This window comes from Megalopta genalis, chromosome 11 (genome assembly GCF_051020955.1).
Source record: "Megalopta genalis isolate 19385.01 chromosome 11, iyMegGena1_principal, whole genome shotgun sequence".
In the NCBI taxonomy this organism is placed as follows: Eukaryota; Metazoa; Arthropoda; class Insecta; order Hymenoptera; family Halictidae; genus Megalopta; species Megalopta genalis.
Genome location: NC_135023.1, coordinates 14534544 through 14551578, shown reverse-complemented (window position 1 = coordinate 14551578; position 17035 = coordinate 14534544). Strand labels below are relative to the sequence as shown.

At 38.3% G+C, this 17035-nt stretch overlaps 1 protein-coding gene across 1 annotated transcript in view; it reads left to right on the top strand.

The window, feature by feature from the left end:
• The window catches only part of AstA-R1 (allatostatin A receptor 1), an 83204-nt gene that overhangs the window by 1300 nt on the left and 64869 nt on the right, over positions 1-17035 (top strand). The window contains exons 2-3 of the mRNA XM_033468065.2: positions 7089-7903; positions 12449-12578. Of these exons, the coding sequence (XP_033323956.1) occupies positions 7485-7903; positions 12449-12578 (549 nt within the window). The 5' untranslated portion in view covers positions 7089-7484. The remainder of the gene's footprint in view (positions 1-7088; positions 7904-12448; positions 12579-17035) is intronic.

Here is a 17035-nt window from a genome sequence, read left to right as displayed (position 1 = left end):
AAAAATTCTACCCACAGCTTTCAACATTGTCCTTTATAGATTCACTCGCGCAAATACTGTTGTGTAACACGGTAATATCCCACATGTGTACATGTAACGACTCTGTATTTGCTGAACAATTCCATCCGATTTGAAACATTGATGTTGAAATAAAATAAATCAATTGTAAAAGAAAATGTTTATTCGAATACGAGTGTTTCTAAGCAAGGACATATCGTGTACTTCGAGTTTTCCATTGTCCCGATTTATGGAACACGGGGACGTGGTACGAAAACGCTGCTTCGTAATAGATACACGCTCTACTAGTTTACTCGTATTATTTTTATATTACTTTTTTATATTCCGAATAAATATTTCAAAGTTCATTGCGTCATCTAGAAACGTCAGTCTATCGTACAATAGTATAAATATTAAATAATAACACTTTTCAGCTGTAATAAAATCGATAATAACTTCATACACCCTGAAAAGCGTTCCATAATAGATGCTTTTACCTAAAATGTCGTTTGATGAATATCCGTGTAGCGTCGCACGGTATCCGACCGGTCACGTGTCGCACGGTGGCCAAGCTTGCGATCGCGGGGGACGAAAAGGTGGCCCGGATGTGCCGCCGAATCGGACGGACCCGCAGTCCACAGTCCACTTTTGTATCGAGTTGAATGGTCCGCGGAAGGTTTTCGTGGTCGTCAGAGGTGTTTAATCGCGCGAAAATTATGGGAGATGACGTTTGCTATTCTGTACGACATGCGTTCGCGTCGTTGGAGGTTTCTAACGCGAGTAAATTTCACTCAGTGAAACGGTTCGAATAAAGTAGTGCCGGGGATGAGTAAGTAGGATCATTTGTTACGATGTTGTGTCACCTTTGGACTGCCGGCATGATGCCATATGGAGTCAGTAATATACTGTACCGTATTTCGGAGGCTAGATGGTTCTTTTTCATCTGACTCGATTTGTGAGAAAAATTATTTATGATGCAGTTTACAATATCTGACAACATATTAGGTTTCCTAAATAATTTTTCCCACAACGCGAATCGGATGAACGTAAAATTCTCCAAAGGACGGTACAATATTGGTGACTTCATATGGCATCATGCTGGTAGTCTAAAGAACAATGAGAATTGTAGGAATGATCGATCGCGGGACTGACTCTTCGTTTTTTGGTTGGTTCGACTGCGCGAATGAATCGTGTTGCTGTATTTTATTTTGTGTTTAGTTTATGTACGAATTCTCGATAGTATTGTTTGTAGACTGCGAATCCTTATGGAAAACAAATATTTTCTAAGAGAATTGTAAGAAACAGAAATTAATGTTAATAATTTCGATGAGTTGAAACTAACAATATTATTGAATTGTTCTTATGTGTTCTTAATTTAATATGTCAGAAAATAGTGTAACGATATTATTGAATCGTTCTTATGTCTACACAATTTTGTACGTCAGAAAATATTGTAACAATGCTGTTAGATTGCTCTTACGTCTTTATATGCGAGAAAATAGTATAGTAGTGTTATTGAATTTTTTCTTACGACTATATAATTTTATATAGAAAATATTGTAGCAATCGTATTAGATTGTTCTTGGGTCTCCATATGTCAGAAAATACTGTAACAGTATTATTGCTTTTGTCTACACAATTTTACTTAGATACTAATTTTGCCGAAAATGCACAAGAAAGCTATAACTAAGCACATACGCAAGATAATATTTAATTTCCCAAAAAAGTGATCGATATCTATCCATATAAAGCTTCCTATTTTTTCACTTATCACAACCCGAAGCAAGAATGTCTGATCTCATGACGAGCAAAACACAATGTTTTAGCAGAACCGTGTAACATCGTGATTAATTGAATACATTCTCCCACGACTAAATAAAGCAGAGAACGATTGTTTCGCATTCGGAGCATTCCGCTTTAAATATTTATATTTTCGCCGGTATCGAACACGTATAAGCAACGTCGCGGGAACACAGAGAGCGCAATAAAGCCGGCGACACTTTTTCGGCAGCTGTGTGTTCCGCTGTCAAAGGGACTCGGCTAAAAAATGAAATAGATGCAATCGGTTTAAAAGTCCTGCGTACAGCGAAATGAGAGAATCCCGTGGCCGTGGTGGCACGCGTTTCACAGCCGGACACCGGTGAGCCGCGTGACGTATCGGAAAAAGTTGGACGACATTCGGGGCGAAGTATCGGTTATTGAAATCCCATCGTTCCTCCGCGACTGTTTAATTATTTAGTGATTTGGCCGTCGTTAGCAGGGGATCCCGGTGCACTCGAACCGCGTCGATATTTGATAACACACGGATCGGTGGATCGTTTCGCGTCGATTTCGAAGCCAATGCATGAAGGAGCACTTCATTTCTAGAGAACAGAAATCTATTGATACCTTCCATCCTGCTTTCGATACTGCCAACAGAGAACAAAACGATCCTTACGGGAGAAGGAAGCTCGAGTGCCACGGAATCGCGATGATCGATGGAACGTTCGCGAAAAGTGCAGAAAAAACTTGCGAAATTCCTTCGGGTTCGGAAATCAAAGAAATCGAGTTCCTTCGGTTCTCGCTTTGCAACTTCTCTACCGTATCACGCAGTGCTTGATTCTCTTGGAAAATAGTATGATGGAAAGTGGCAAATGAAAGGAAAAATTGTTTTGTGAGCGAATGATTTTTTTGTAATTTATTTACTTAATGTCCTGTTCATGTTTAACAGCGATTAGCGACCACTTGTCGTGTCGGAAAGTATGTTGACTCCTTTTCAAACGGAATAACTTTTTTTTTAAATTGGTCCGAACGACTTAAATTTTTGTGGGACATAAATCGACTAGTTTTCGCGAGGATTAAGAAATGATGTTTTTCCAACCCTTCCGTTTACGCTTATAAAGGAAATTTGAAAAATGTAAAAGGAAAGATATAAAAATCTGCAGATTTGTTACAGGACTTGGTCGAAAAATGATATTAATTTTCAGATAGAGAAAATATTTATTTCAATGAAGTATATCAGATTCATATTGTAACATATAAATCTTAAATGCTTATTATATATTTGAAATATTTCTGCCCAGGTCTGGTTTCATTTTGTCACCTGTCAATAAAGCAAGCTTCTAGGTCTTAATGATTTCTGTCCCATTTTTAGGAGGAATCGACCAGCGTGCGTCGCGCTGTCTCTCGCTTATGCTTCGTTGAATATTAAGGATCGCGTTATGATTTATTAGAGTTTTTATTAGGCCTGCGACTCCGAATAATACCTCGTTTAAGACCCTGTTCGCCGGTTTTTCTTTTATATTAGGTGTTGCATACAAAATGAGCCGCGCCGCCGTAAATTTTCCGACGCCTCCGAGAATCTCGGCGTGGCTCAGCGCCTTGGATTTTTAGGAGAAGAGAAATAATTTGCCGCGATCCTGTTCCGTATCGGTTTCATATTATTTATATTTGCTTAACCGAGAACGAACGCTAAATGGAGCACTCTTTCAACGGAGTCACAGAAGTGAGTCGCACGTGCTCTCAACGTGACCTGAATTTCGATAAGCCACCTCGACCAGTCAAACACGAGCCGAAACGGGTCAGTTTCTGCGTTTTCTCCCTTTCGATTCTAATTTTGATCGAGCCTGCTTCCCGGAAACGCGGAACCCCGTTGTTAAACAAATGCTTCCAGCGGGATTAGCCGGGAAAAATTTGGGAGACTGATTTCCTTTTGTTGGGCACGCGGAAAAGTAATATTGATCGTTCAGCCTGCTGAAATGGAACCGTGTCGTTAACTACTTCTTAATGAAAAATTGGCACACGGAATATCGTACGGAAGTCATAGATTGCAATGACGGTTATCCATAACACGAAACAATATCGCAGTAAATTATAAAATACATAAAACAGCTACTTTTGAAACTCGTACAGTTGGACTAACAGGGTAAAAATGCATAATGTCAGACCTACTATTTTCGATTAAAAACACTTTTATTGAAAGTAGATGCACGTTTAAAAATTAAGATATGTGTTCCTTTACGATGTACCGGAAGATACGAGAAACAAAATTCCGCTTCATTGTAATAAAAGATAAACTGAAAGTATGAAAATTCACTGATTTGAGAAATGAGTTTCTAATGTGAGACTCAGTTTGGCTATTCCAGAAAGGCGTATCAAATTCGTAAATCTTAAATTTCATTATATATTTGATACATTTTCATTATATATTTTGTATCGTTTTCTACATTTTATTATTTTTACTGTTTTTTATACTTGTCTTTTTGTATCCTTGATATTACTAATGGGTTCTATCACTCGTGCATAATAAATAATAGTAGTAATATTAAGTTGTGATCTAGCTTATTGCATTTCGGACTGCAAAAGTGCAGATCGATTCGGACAAACTGTGAGAATAGCTTAAATTATGCAATAATTACACACATTCAGGAATCTTTTTCGCGAAGCGAAGATGTAGGTTACAGTATAAAAGTTAGCTGGAGATTCGTTTCGATAAGGGCTGAGGCACAGGAGAATTGTTCGACGGGACAGGTGGTATATTAAATATATCAAGGACAGAGTATTAAAATCGTATGGATTGTATGTGGTAATGCACGTTGGTTTTCAGAATTCGAAGCGGCGCGGTGTTCCAATTTAGCATAAGAAAGGGTGTCCGCCCTCCTATGCATTCGTTTCTCAGCTGAAAGCTTTCTATTCTTATTGCAGCAATATATTGCTGTAATATATGCAGCATTTCTCTTGCCAAGAGATTTTTCATGTCAGCAACATTCTCGCATTGACGGGAAAGCAATCAAAAATTGCAATTATTCGAATTTAAAAGGGCTTTTCTAATTATGAATCATTTCAATAAGTATTTCATTTTGTTACTCTTGATTCAGTATTTAATAAGTAAAATTGCATAATTATTTAATTCTGTAATTATTTATCTAGTATTTAATAAATAATATATATTTATAAACATTTCATTCTCTCATTTTTGATCCAGTATTTAATAAATAACATTGCATGATCATTTCATTTTGTAATTATTGATTTAGAATATAATAAGTAGAATTGTATAAGCATATCATTTTGTAATCACTAATCTAAAAAGCGAAATTGTATAAACGTTTCATTTTTTAAATTATTGATGTAGTTTTTAACGAGTGAAATTGCATAATCATTTCATTCTGTATTTCTTGATCTATTATTTAGTAAGTGAAATAGCATAAATGAAATTGAAGACAGTGAAATTATTATAACAACTATTAGGAAAAGAACGAATTTTCATTTATAGAAACTTTGCACGTTGCATATAACTACACAGTCTACTAATAATTAATAACAGAACATTCAGAAAACAATCTGTTTTCAATGAAGATTTTCTAAAGTGAAAAACTAACGTTCGTCGATTAATAAAATATTCTTCAAAAGGTTCGTTTCATTGCATAGATTAGAATATTGAATCACGTGACTCGAGCAATTTATTTTAAGTAACATGATTCCATCGTTACAGAAGGCGAGTAATTTAATTAGAAAAAACACCTTGGAACTCAGATGTCTTAATGATCTCGATAAATGTAAATGCAAATGAAAAATTTCCAACACGATACTATCTCTTCACTTTAATTTCTTCACTCTTTCAGTCTTGTTCGACAATCTGCGAATTAAAAAAATCATAACTACACCGTCAATTCAATTTCTATTAAAATTTAATTCAATTATACGTGTGTTGTTCAAACTGCAGTATTCTTCTAAATGAAATTACACAATTTCGTATGCTGGTTTGCACATTTAAATCTCGATTATCATGCACAACAATATTTCTAGCCAACGTTATGCGCACAATGAGATTATCATTTTTGTGCAATTGTAACTGTGCGAGCTTAAATTTGCATAAGTTTAAATTAGTTGAATAGAGGGCTTGGTTTCTCGCTTCTATATTAGCCGCACGAATTCTTACACAACTCGGAAATATCATTTTAATTAAACGAAGTAATGCAATTTTCGATAGAAAAATCGGGAAGTTAATTGAAGCAGATGCTGTGCTTTCAGTATTTGGTGTTTAATTAATGTCGGCTGATTTTTAATTGAACGCTGAGATATCAAACGAACGGGTAGAAAATACTTTTGTATGCGAAACGTAATCACTAGATTGCAAACTTTTGCGCATCCGTAGCAAATGTAGATTACAATGTCAGTTATATGCGAGTTAAATTTGACAAGAATTTCAACTTATTCTGAACACACCGATGAGTTTTCCATTTAATCCTCGACTAAACCGCCGAACGAATTATATAGAAAATATTTTAACGTGCAGAACGAAAATATTTTAACGTACTAGATTGCAAATTCTGTGTGCATTTATAATGTGCAGAATATCATAAGATATACGAGCAAGATTCATCGAGAATTTCAATTTATATATAATATACTAGCCTTTTAGTGAGACCACTTACACTGAGGTACAAATTAAACGCTTCTGTAAATTTCTCTGTATAATCTAAATTCATTTGAACATTCGCAGTCAAGGTCTCAGTATATTCCACTTATTCAGTAGTCACTAGACCGCTGATTTTTTATTTATTCATGCAGCTGAAACCTCCGGAGGGAGATTATTCAGAGATTATTCCATGCATAATATTTATAATATTAAACTTACACTGATGTGTATGTAATGGCAGTAATTATAATACATATCCGTCATGCGTTTATGAAAAAAAAAATAATTTGGTCAAATACAAAACAGTAAAAACATTTAAGGGGGACATCTTGCAATTAATGCAGACAATTTTTATTTTGCATAAAAATCCGCACTGTGAAATCTATTTCATTCTGCAAAAATATAAATAAAACTACAGTAAATTCTCCTTAACTGACGCTCAGCTTGTATACAAAAATGGACAATTTCGGAAGAAGAAATACGATTATTCGAGCCTTGCGGCTCGTTTTTTAAATTACCGATTATCGACAACTATAAAAACGAGCCGCAACGCTGGAATAATCGTACCTCCTCTTCCCAAATTGTCCATTTTAGTTTCCAAGCTGAGCGTCAATTAGGGAGAATTTACTGCATACATCTTCGTACAGCAAATAGAGGCAATTTTAAGAACATCTACTTATTGAATTTTCAGTCGCCTTAGCAACGAACGATTCGATTCCTGTCTCGTTCGGAGTAGCTCATTGGAATCCTGAACCGGTGGAAAATGCGGAAACGATCGGAGATTGCCTGAACAAGGAATCATAGCTGCTGACAGAGTGTCACGCCTGACCGAAACATGGTTCGCAGGCGAACAAAATGTCTCGGTGCGATGACACGGACGAGTAGTTACTACACAAATCTGCCATAATTATCGACGTAACTAGCACAAGAGGTCTAAAACTAATTCAATTAAATGCGGCACTAGTCTGCGGTCGAGTCGACCGAGGAAACGAGATCGAGATCTCCTGAAATGCGTCCGCGGAACTGATCGACAGCGGTTTGGCAGCTCCGTGGCAGACTTCGGCCAGTTTGTTAGCTGTGATACGCGATGCTCCAAGAAATGGGGATCGCGCTAGAGAACGCGATGATCAACGTGACGAGCACCTCGGATCCGGTGCAGAACGACACCAACGATTACGGTTTCGATCGGCAACAAGTGCAGAGAATCGTCGAGGTCGTTGTGCCACTGTTCTTCGGCATGATCGGCATACTTGGATTCGTTGGGAATTGTCTGGTTGTGACCGTCGTCGCGGCGAATCCCGGCATGAGATCGACGACGAACATTCTGATCATCAATCTCGCCGTGGCAGATCTGCTCTTTGTCATATTCTGTATACCGTTCACTGCGACCGATTTCGTGCTGCCATTCTGGCCGTTCGGCAACATCTGGTGCAAGATCGTCCAGTATCTAATCATCGTCACCGCATTCGCCAGCGTCTATACTTTGGTCCTCATGAGCCTGGACAGGTGAGTCCTCAGTTCGCTGTATTTTTCTACCTTTGCGATCTCCCTGGTTTAAAACGAAATACATTAAACAGCAAAATTAAAGCATCGCTGATTTCTGTCCGAAGTGTGTTTCGTCCAAATGTGTCGAGTTTGTTACATTTCGACGAAACGCACTTGGAGCACATACTCATTTTACACTCAACTTACACGAAACGTACGTTAAGAACACACTAAACATATACACACGACGTGCAAGTGTGACTTGCGTGTTGACTTAAAGTGCTGTAACTTTGTGAGAAAAAATCGTATTGACTTAATTCAACCCTCAAATTACAGTAAATCTTCCTTAATCCGCGCTCAGATTGTGCACGAAAATGGACAATTTGAGAAGAGGAGATACGATTATTCGAGCCTTGCAGTTCGTTTTTATAGTTACCGATTGTCAACAATTATAAAAACGAGTCGCAAAGCTCGAATAATTATATCTCCTCTTCTCAAATTGTCCATTTTTCTGCAAAATCTGAGCGCGAATTAGAGAGAATTTAGTGTACAGGGGAAAGTCCGAATTTTACGATGCTGTAAACGGCAAAATTGATTTAATTTACAGTAAGTGTACTAATACTTTTTAGCGCGAGGTGTGAGTCGAGTTTCAATTTCAAAGAATTTTTATACTGTTCTTTAAGTACTTTCTTCAAATTGACACGGTCCCGTGAAACAAATTTCGTTTTCATTCTCTATAGACGTCAAGTTAACACAATTTTTCCAAGTCGGAGATATATGGATACGCGTGTTGAAAGATGTTTTCTAAGTTCGTCGATCTTTATGAATATTTTCAAACAAAACTAATAAACATGTCAAGTCGATACTGCACTTTCTTATTCAGCAATGCTCGGCGAACATGCAAACGTCCTCTCATGTAAAATTAATGATTCTGTCCAAAGTTATGGCAGTTCTGGCAGCATGCCTTAGGAACATTTTTCTGAAACTTTCCGCGAACCGGCGGGGAAATGGAAAGATTCTTGATCCGCGTGGGCGTTTGAACTAGAGTGAAGCAAAAACATCAAAAATGAAAAATATGTCAGCATTTGCAAGAACTCTGACGTTCGCAATTTTTCATAAACCAAACAAACGTTGACTTGATCCCAATTTGAACTTAAAACCTAATTCAATTCTCTGATGCGTGTTTTCCTCAAATTTATTACTAAATATGGAGAAGTTGTTTGTTTACATGACTGTATAATTTTTTTAAATTATGAAATTCTAAAAAAAATTGTTAAACTATGAAACTTGAAAACAACTTTGTATACTGTAAAAATTTTTATAAAATCTTGATAAGATATTGGAGGTTATGAAATCTTTTAAAAATTTGTAAAGTTTCCATTACTAATTTTATATTTCACAAATACATGTCACTATTTGTTCATTTACGAAATTATTTTCGATTTCCGTCCAAAATTCTTCAATTCGGCCGCACAGCATCTTTGTTCGTATTTTAATTACGTTGAAAGGATACATGACGGCTGTTTGCGCGAGAAAATAAAGAAATTTAGTCACGGTTCTTTTTTTATTTACCCGCGGTTGTAAAAGTTACGAATGCATAAAATTTGCAGTCTATGCACCGGGAGGCGAGGCCGTCGCTTCACGACGCTTTGATCGCTGCCAATGCGATAGATCATACTCGGAGGAAGCCGTTGTATAATAAAACTCGATCTTGTATGTAGCACGTGGAAATGTAACCCATTCTGGACCCGTAAATATCAGCAGCATTTCCGGTTGCATTTCCTCGCTGTAGAATCACGTGCTGTGCCCATAAATGCCGTACGTACGGAAGGAATCTTGACTCTTCCCCCGACCACGCGACACCTTCATTTTCTATTATGTATCAGAATTTCCGCCCCTGTAAAATTGCGGTTCCCTCCGTTCCGATTTTATTTGCTCCACCGATGGTCACTATTTATTTTATATGAGGCTACGACTTATCAAATGAGACAAAACAGAAGTATAAAATTGTTTCGAATAGTTTTTAATTGTTTTTAGTTTTTTTTTACCATTTTCAATCATTTTCCATACTTTGCAATAGTTTTTAATGATTTTTAATACTTTCTAATAGCTTCACACAGTTTGTCGTGCTTTTTAAGTTGTTCTTGATCGTTTCCAGTTTCGCTTACATGTTTTTTTATAATTATATATCCTTCACACAATGCAAATAATAATAATATTTATTTTTTTATTTTTTACATTATTCCCACTATGTTAAAATATCATAAATAAATAAATAGACACATTTTGAACCTATTAAATAATGAAAATAATTTTTTGAATATTTTGTCAATAATTTTTATTTACTTCTAATTATTTTTGCTTATTTCTCATCGTTTTCACTCGTTTATGATTATTTTTTCTTGTTCATAATTATCTTTATATGTTTATAATCATTTTCATTCGCTTACAATGATTTTTTCGAAGTAAAATACTATAAATAAGTTGGTAGGTAAATATTAAACACGTTAAGCGAGAAAAATACCATCGAAGTCTGACGAAGTCGACACGAAATTCGAAACTAACTTTGATTCAGTTCGACGCTTTCTCTTTTTTGCTTCGTTATTTATGCAAATTAACTCTCTTGCGGACGTAGAGATTGAAATTGAAAGAATCGCGTTTGCTTCGGGGCGACTGTATTCAATAAATTAAAGATGAAATGAAAATGTATGAAATTCTGCGAAGATTCGTGTAAAAAGCTCGGAACCTTCACTGGTGTCGTTAAATTAAAGACGAAACGAAACTACATGAAATTCTACAGAGTCTCGCACTAAATCTTCGAATCGTTATTGCTGCCGTTAAATTGAAGATGAAACGACGGTGTATGAAATTCAACAGGGGACGAAGCTTTGAATTTTTTAACAATTCTTTTTATTTTGCTCGGAATTAGTTTCTTGTTTACTATATTTGTGCTTACTATTTGTATTTACTATTGCCATCGATGTTGTATTTTTTCCGATTCGAGATATATTCGAATACACCAAATATATCGAACATATATTTGGTATCGCGAAATTCATAACGAGAGTGCTGCTTGTTTTCCGGCAACAGCGAGTGCAAATATTTCAATAATATTTTCCGGAGTTAATTAAAATCTTTATCGAGCTTCACTAACAGGATAATATTGACGGCGAACGCTCTCTAAAAGTTGATTACAATTGCGTTTGGTTTTTATTGATTTGTAGCTTTTTTATATTGAGTGCTAGCACGGCAACCACTTATGCGAGCACACGTTCATTTAATAACAATCGAACATTTAATGACAAGTCATTCGTATCAGCGTTATCCTCGATGAAGCTTTTTTACCATGAGCTTGCAATTAACAACTAGGTTAATCGTGATTTCCCAATAACCTGCATAATTCAATCTGTTGGCTATCATCCAAGTCGATTACCATGAATCATTGTCCATTTATTTCGCCGGGTATATGACAAGTAAAACATTTGCGAAGTAAACACGTCTGTTACAGCTAATTCACAAATTATTTGCCGCAGCGCCTAAAGATAGCAACATCTGCAAATCACGCGCCATTAATGTCACTGGAATTTCCTGCGTTTCGCAGATGTATCATTCATTTTATTCGCAGCTGACGTGTCACCTCCTCGACTTCGTTTCTTTAGGGCTGCAGTTTCTGCGCACAGTGCACACGTTTCATACAAATATTAGTTTCTCTTCGCATCATATTAATATTTGACCACAAATATTCCACTTTGCCTTCATATCGTATTAATATTTAATCACAAATATTTCACTTTACCTAATATACTTGTTGTACAAGCTCCGTATTTTATTGTCAATCTAAATCTGGAAACAATTATGCCGTAATTTTTATTTATTTTCCTTTGTTATTCGTGAAATGAGAAGTACTTTACTTCTTATTCTATTTAATTATATCAATGATTCGTATTAACAAGCTTAGCAGATCGATTTTCAATATTCCGAGTCGTAGAATTACAAACACAAATGTAGATTTAATTGAAACTACAGTTACCGACAGATTTAATTTTCCAGACTTTCTGCAGTGATTTATTTTCTTCGTAATAAAGACTCTGTCGTTTTCTCATTTAGCATGCTGAAAACAGAATTGGACATTAATCGAATTGTTTCGAATAAATATTTAACTGAGATAATCATCTCTCTCTGAATGAATTCAATTATTAAAATCAATATTTTATTCGGTATATGGAAGAAATAAATCGGTGAACTATGACAAATCAATTTACATTCTATCATTTTTATTCAAATCGATTATTTTCCGTATGAACTCCTGCATGAATAAAATCTTATTCGAAGGAAGTCTTAGTCGAATAAAGTCTTATTCAAATGAATTCTTAGTCGAATAAAATCTTATTCGAATGAATTCTTGTTCGGATAAAATCTTATTCGAGTGAATTTGTATCTACATAAATTTTTATTCGACTTGATATATATTGTCGAATAATTATATAATACAATTTTACTCAATTCCGACTGAAATTAGCAAGATCGTAGCAATTAGTAGCGAAAAATATATATTCATTATTACAGGTACTTAGCAGTGGTACATCCAGTCACTTCGAGGTCATGGCGGACTGAAAATCACGCGATCCTTGCTATTTGCATCGCGTGGGCGATGATCTTCGCGATCTCTACCCCTGCCCTCGTTATTCACGGCGAGGTAAGTCATTTACAAGTGTTCAAAATAGTTCATTCTACCAAGAAATTTGCCAAGACAAGCAAATTCCTTGCTGTCGAAACAATATAAGTCCTCCCATCTTCGAAATCCCAGTTTTTTCCCCATGACTCTGCCCTCGACGTTGTTTCATAATTGTTAGACCGTGGATCTTTATGCAAAATACAAATTTTCTATGTCAATTGTATGGAACAGTGTTTAAAGAAAAATTGGTTTCTTCTTTTGATCATTTTAATGAGTCGGCGATACGCTAGGCGACACAAAGATTGCAATCTTTAAAATAAACGTGATTTTTATTTATTTAATATTAGAACCAATGCTTTGTATTTATATAAACTTGCAAGATACCACTGTAAACATCATCGAATGAAATAGAATTGAATTTCGCCAATCTAAACAATTTTATTTAACGAAAAAAGAATTTTATGAAAATATAGTGCGATAAAATGGTAGCACATTTAACTAAAAATGATGTGTAACAATAAATCAGTGACTGAGATACGTTTAGCAATAAATCAACGATGAGATTGGCTAAGCAATAAATCAACGAAAGAGATTCGCTACACAATAAATCAACTAATGAGGTTCGTTAAGCAATAAATCAACGAATTTTCATTTTGTCGCACCATATTTTCATAGAAATACAATTTTTTCAAATAAAATTGTTCAGACTGCCGAGATTTAATTCGATTTCCTTTATGTATGTTTATAGTCGTATTTTGCAAGTTCGTATAAAAACAAAATCTTGGTTGTATGTTAAGTATATAAAAATCATGTCAATTTTAAGGCGTACTATCTTTTCGTTGCGGAGTGTAGTACAGCAATTGTTGTAAAAAATGTCCTTCAATTCTTCCAATGTATTCACAGTCTTGTATCGCACCAATTTACTTTTGTGACAAATGCATAAAATTCGCGATCTAATGATTATTTGCTAAACTAGGTTATCTCGAAAACAGATCTACCACATTATAAAAGTAGCTGATAATATAAGCCTTGCTAATATTACAGCAAGTACTGTTGTATTTAACGCGACATTAAATTATATTTACACGATTGTTCATCTTTCACAAATTCGACGGAAAGTAGAATTCAAGCGTATGCTGCGAACATCGAGAAAACGCGAATTCATTTTCAGACGTTATACCCTTTGAATCGCACACGATGACCGTTCAATGTCACGTTTTATGAGGCCAATTAGTACAAATGAATTTGCTTTGAGATATTACCGTTCGCGGTACGAATCGACAAAAGTTACATAAATTTCCGAGTAATTGTATTAGCGCACATTAAAGCATGCTTAATCCAAAATTACGAGAAACCACCGCCAGCCACGGTACCATAATTCGAAGAAAGGTTAATTGCGCCCTTCGTTGGCCCGGCCACTCGTATATCTAGTTCCTGTTTCCAGTATTAATTGGCCGATGCCTCTCTGAAACTGACTTAACGCGTTATCTCAATTAGAGAGATTAATTCGGCTACCTAAAGCCTGCAAGTAGACTTCGCGAAGAAGCTTGAGAACGTTCCCTTAAATATCGATACTAAAGCGTTAATTATTTTACTCAAAACAATTTATCAGTCTACGAATGCTATATCAGTAAATTAAGGATATTCATCAGGAAGTACATCAGTATTGTACACCTTGCTCATTCACAGAATCTTGACACCAGAGTTGGGAATGTCTTATTCGAATAACGAATGGCGAAGAAACTTTTATTCATAGAATTTATTCGAATCGTTATTCGATATTAAAACTTTACTCGATATGTTATCCAAATAAAACTTTATTCGATGTATTATTATTCGAATACAACTTTATTCGATATATTATTCGAATACAACTTTATTCGATATATTATTCGAATACAACTTTATTCGATATATTATTCGAATACAACTTTATTCGATATATTATTCGAATACAACTTTATTCGATATATTATTCGAATACAATTTTATTCGAATACAACTTTATTCGATATATTATTCGAATACAATTTTATTCGATATATTATTCGAATACAATCTTATTTGAATACAAATTTATTCGAATACAATCTTATTTGAATACAAATTTATTCGAATACAATCTTATTTGAACACAAATTTATTCGAATACAACTTTATTCTAAGAATTTATTCGATATATTATTCTGTGGCGGCGACAAGCCGGCGCCACGTCTCCGCCATGTGTTTAGTTTTAAGGCGTAAGAATGTTTGGACGAATGGGCCGGGCTGCATGCTGTGCGTTAGCGTCGAGCGAATGTCTAGACGATTGGTTTGAGTGTCGCGTAGAATGAATGCGTCTAGCCAGGACAGAGTGAAAGCGAACCGTGAGAATGAGAAAGAATGATCTGGATGGGATGCATCGGTGAGCGAATGGTTAGTTCAGTAAGAACCCTCATCGGGAACGGTACGCGAGCGTCGCGGGTTTAGTCCCGATTGTAAATAAAGATAGTCTAATTGTAACCGGGTTCAATTCTCTCTTCCCGTCGCCGATCCCACCTCCTCATTGGTGACACCGACGTGATCTAAAGGAAGCGAACGACACGAATTTTGCAGTCGCATTTCGTTCGTGGTTTCGTGGCAGTGGATCGGGAGTTTTCGGAAGAGAACACGGACATTCGCACGTTTATTCGGTACGATGGCATCCCCGCCCGCATCGACAGTCAGCCGCGTCGCGGTGAAAATACCGGAATTTTCGCCGACCGACCCCGAGCTGTGGTTCGCGATGGTCGAGGCGAGTTTCGAGACGAGCGGCGTTACGACCGAAAAGACGAAGTTCGGGTACGTCCTGGGCGCGCTCAAACCACAATACGCGGCCGAGGTCCGCGAAATCATCTTGAATCCCCCGGCTGAGCCGTTCACTAGGCTCAAGACAGAGCTGATAAGGCGGATCGGGGCGTCGCAGGAGCAGAAGACTCGGCGTCTCCTCGAGCACGAGGAGATGGGCGACCGCAAACCGTCGCAGTTCTTACGCCACCTGCGGACCTTGGGAGGAACAGCCGTGTCGAAGGAGATACTGCGTACCTTGTGGTTGGGCCGGCTCCCCGCGAGCATGCAGGTCATCCTGGCGACGCAGCGAGACGTCGAGCTCGACCGAGTGGCCGACTTGGCCGACACCATCGCTGACACGATGGGCCCACGCACGCGGGTAGCCGAGGCCTCTGCGGGTGCCGTCGCACGGCCGTCGAGGGATATGTGCGAAGTCGAGGAACAACTGTGCTCGAAGATGGCACAGCTCACGGCGACGTTTCGGCAGGAGCTCGCAGCAATTCATCGCGAGATAAACCCCGGTCCGCGTTTTTCCCAACGGCGACCATCCACCCCGGGCCGAGCGCGATCGCTATCCCGAGAACGACGAACCGCGCTACGAGGCGGGAAGTGTTTTTACCACTACAAGTTCGGCGCGAACGCGTTCCGTTGCGAACACCCATGCAATTGGTCCGCGTCGGGAAACGAGATGGGCAGTCGTTAATGACGGCCAGCGACCACTGCCCACCATCGCGCCGTTTGTTCGTCACCGATCGAGTAACGAGAACGCAGTTTTTAATCGACACCGGTGCCGATCTCTGCGTTTTTCCTCGATCGAAAACTCGCGGGTTCCGCGAACGCGCATCTTACGCTTTATATGCGGCGAACGGGTCGGAAATTGCCACGTACGGGACGGTTACGCTGAGCCTCGACTTCGGGCTCCGTCGCGCTTTCGTATGGCGTTTCGTGGTGGCCGACGTGTCAAAGCCGATTATAGGCGTAGATTTCCTCGCGCATTACGAACTATTGGTGGACGTCGGAAAGTGCAAACTTTTAGACCAGGTGACGTCGATGACGGTGCCGGGACGCTCAGTGCGCGAGTGCGGGCCATCGGCGCCCTCGGTGAAGACAATTTTCGGTGATTCGAAATTCCACGAATTGCTGCAACGTTTCCCGAACATTACGCGACCAGTGGGGACACCCGTGCAAGTGCAACATGAAACGGTGCACTACATCCGCACAACGCCGGGTCCGCCTGTGGCTTGTAGGCCCCGGCGTCTCGCGCCGGATCGTTTGAGGCACGCGCGACAAGAATTCGAGACGATGATGCGTCTCGGCATCGCGCGACCGTCGGAAAGTGCGTGGTCATCGCCTCTCCATATGGTGCCCAAAAAAGAACAGGACGCTTGGCGACCGTGCGGGGATTACCGAGCTTTAAATGCGCGCACGGTGCCGGATAGGTACCCCGTGAAGCACATCGAGGACTTTTCTCACGCGCTTCACGGGAAGACGGTGTTCTCCACAATAGATCTGGCGCGCGCGTATAACCAGATTCCAGTGGCCACAGAGGACATCGCCAAAACCGCGATAACCACCCCTTTCGGACTATTCGAGTTCCCCTGTATGTCGTTCGGATTGCGAAACGCGGCACAAACGTTTCAACGTTTCATCGACGAGGTGCTGCGCGGCTT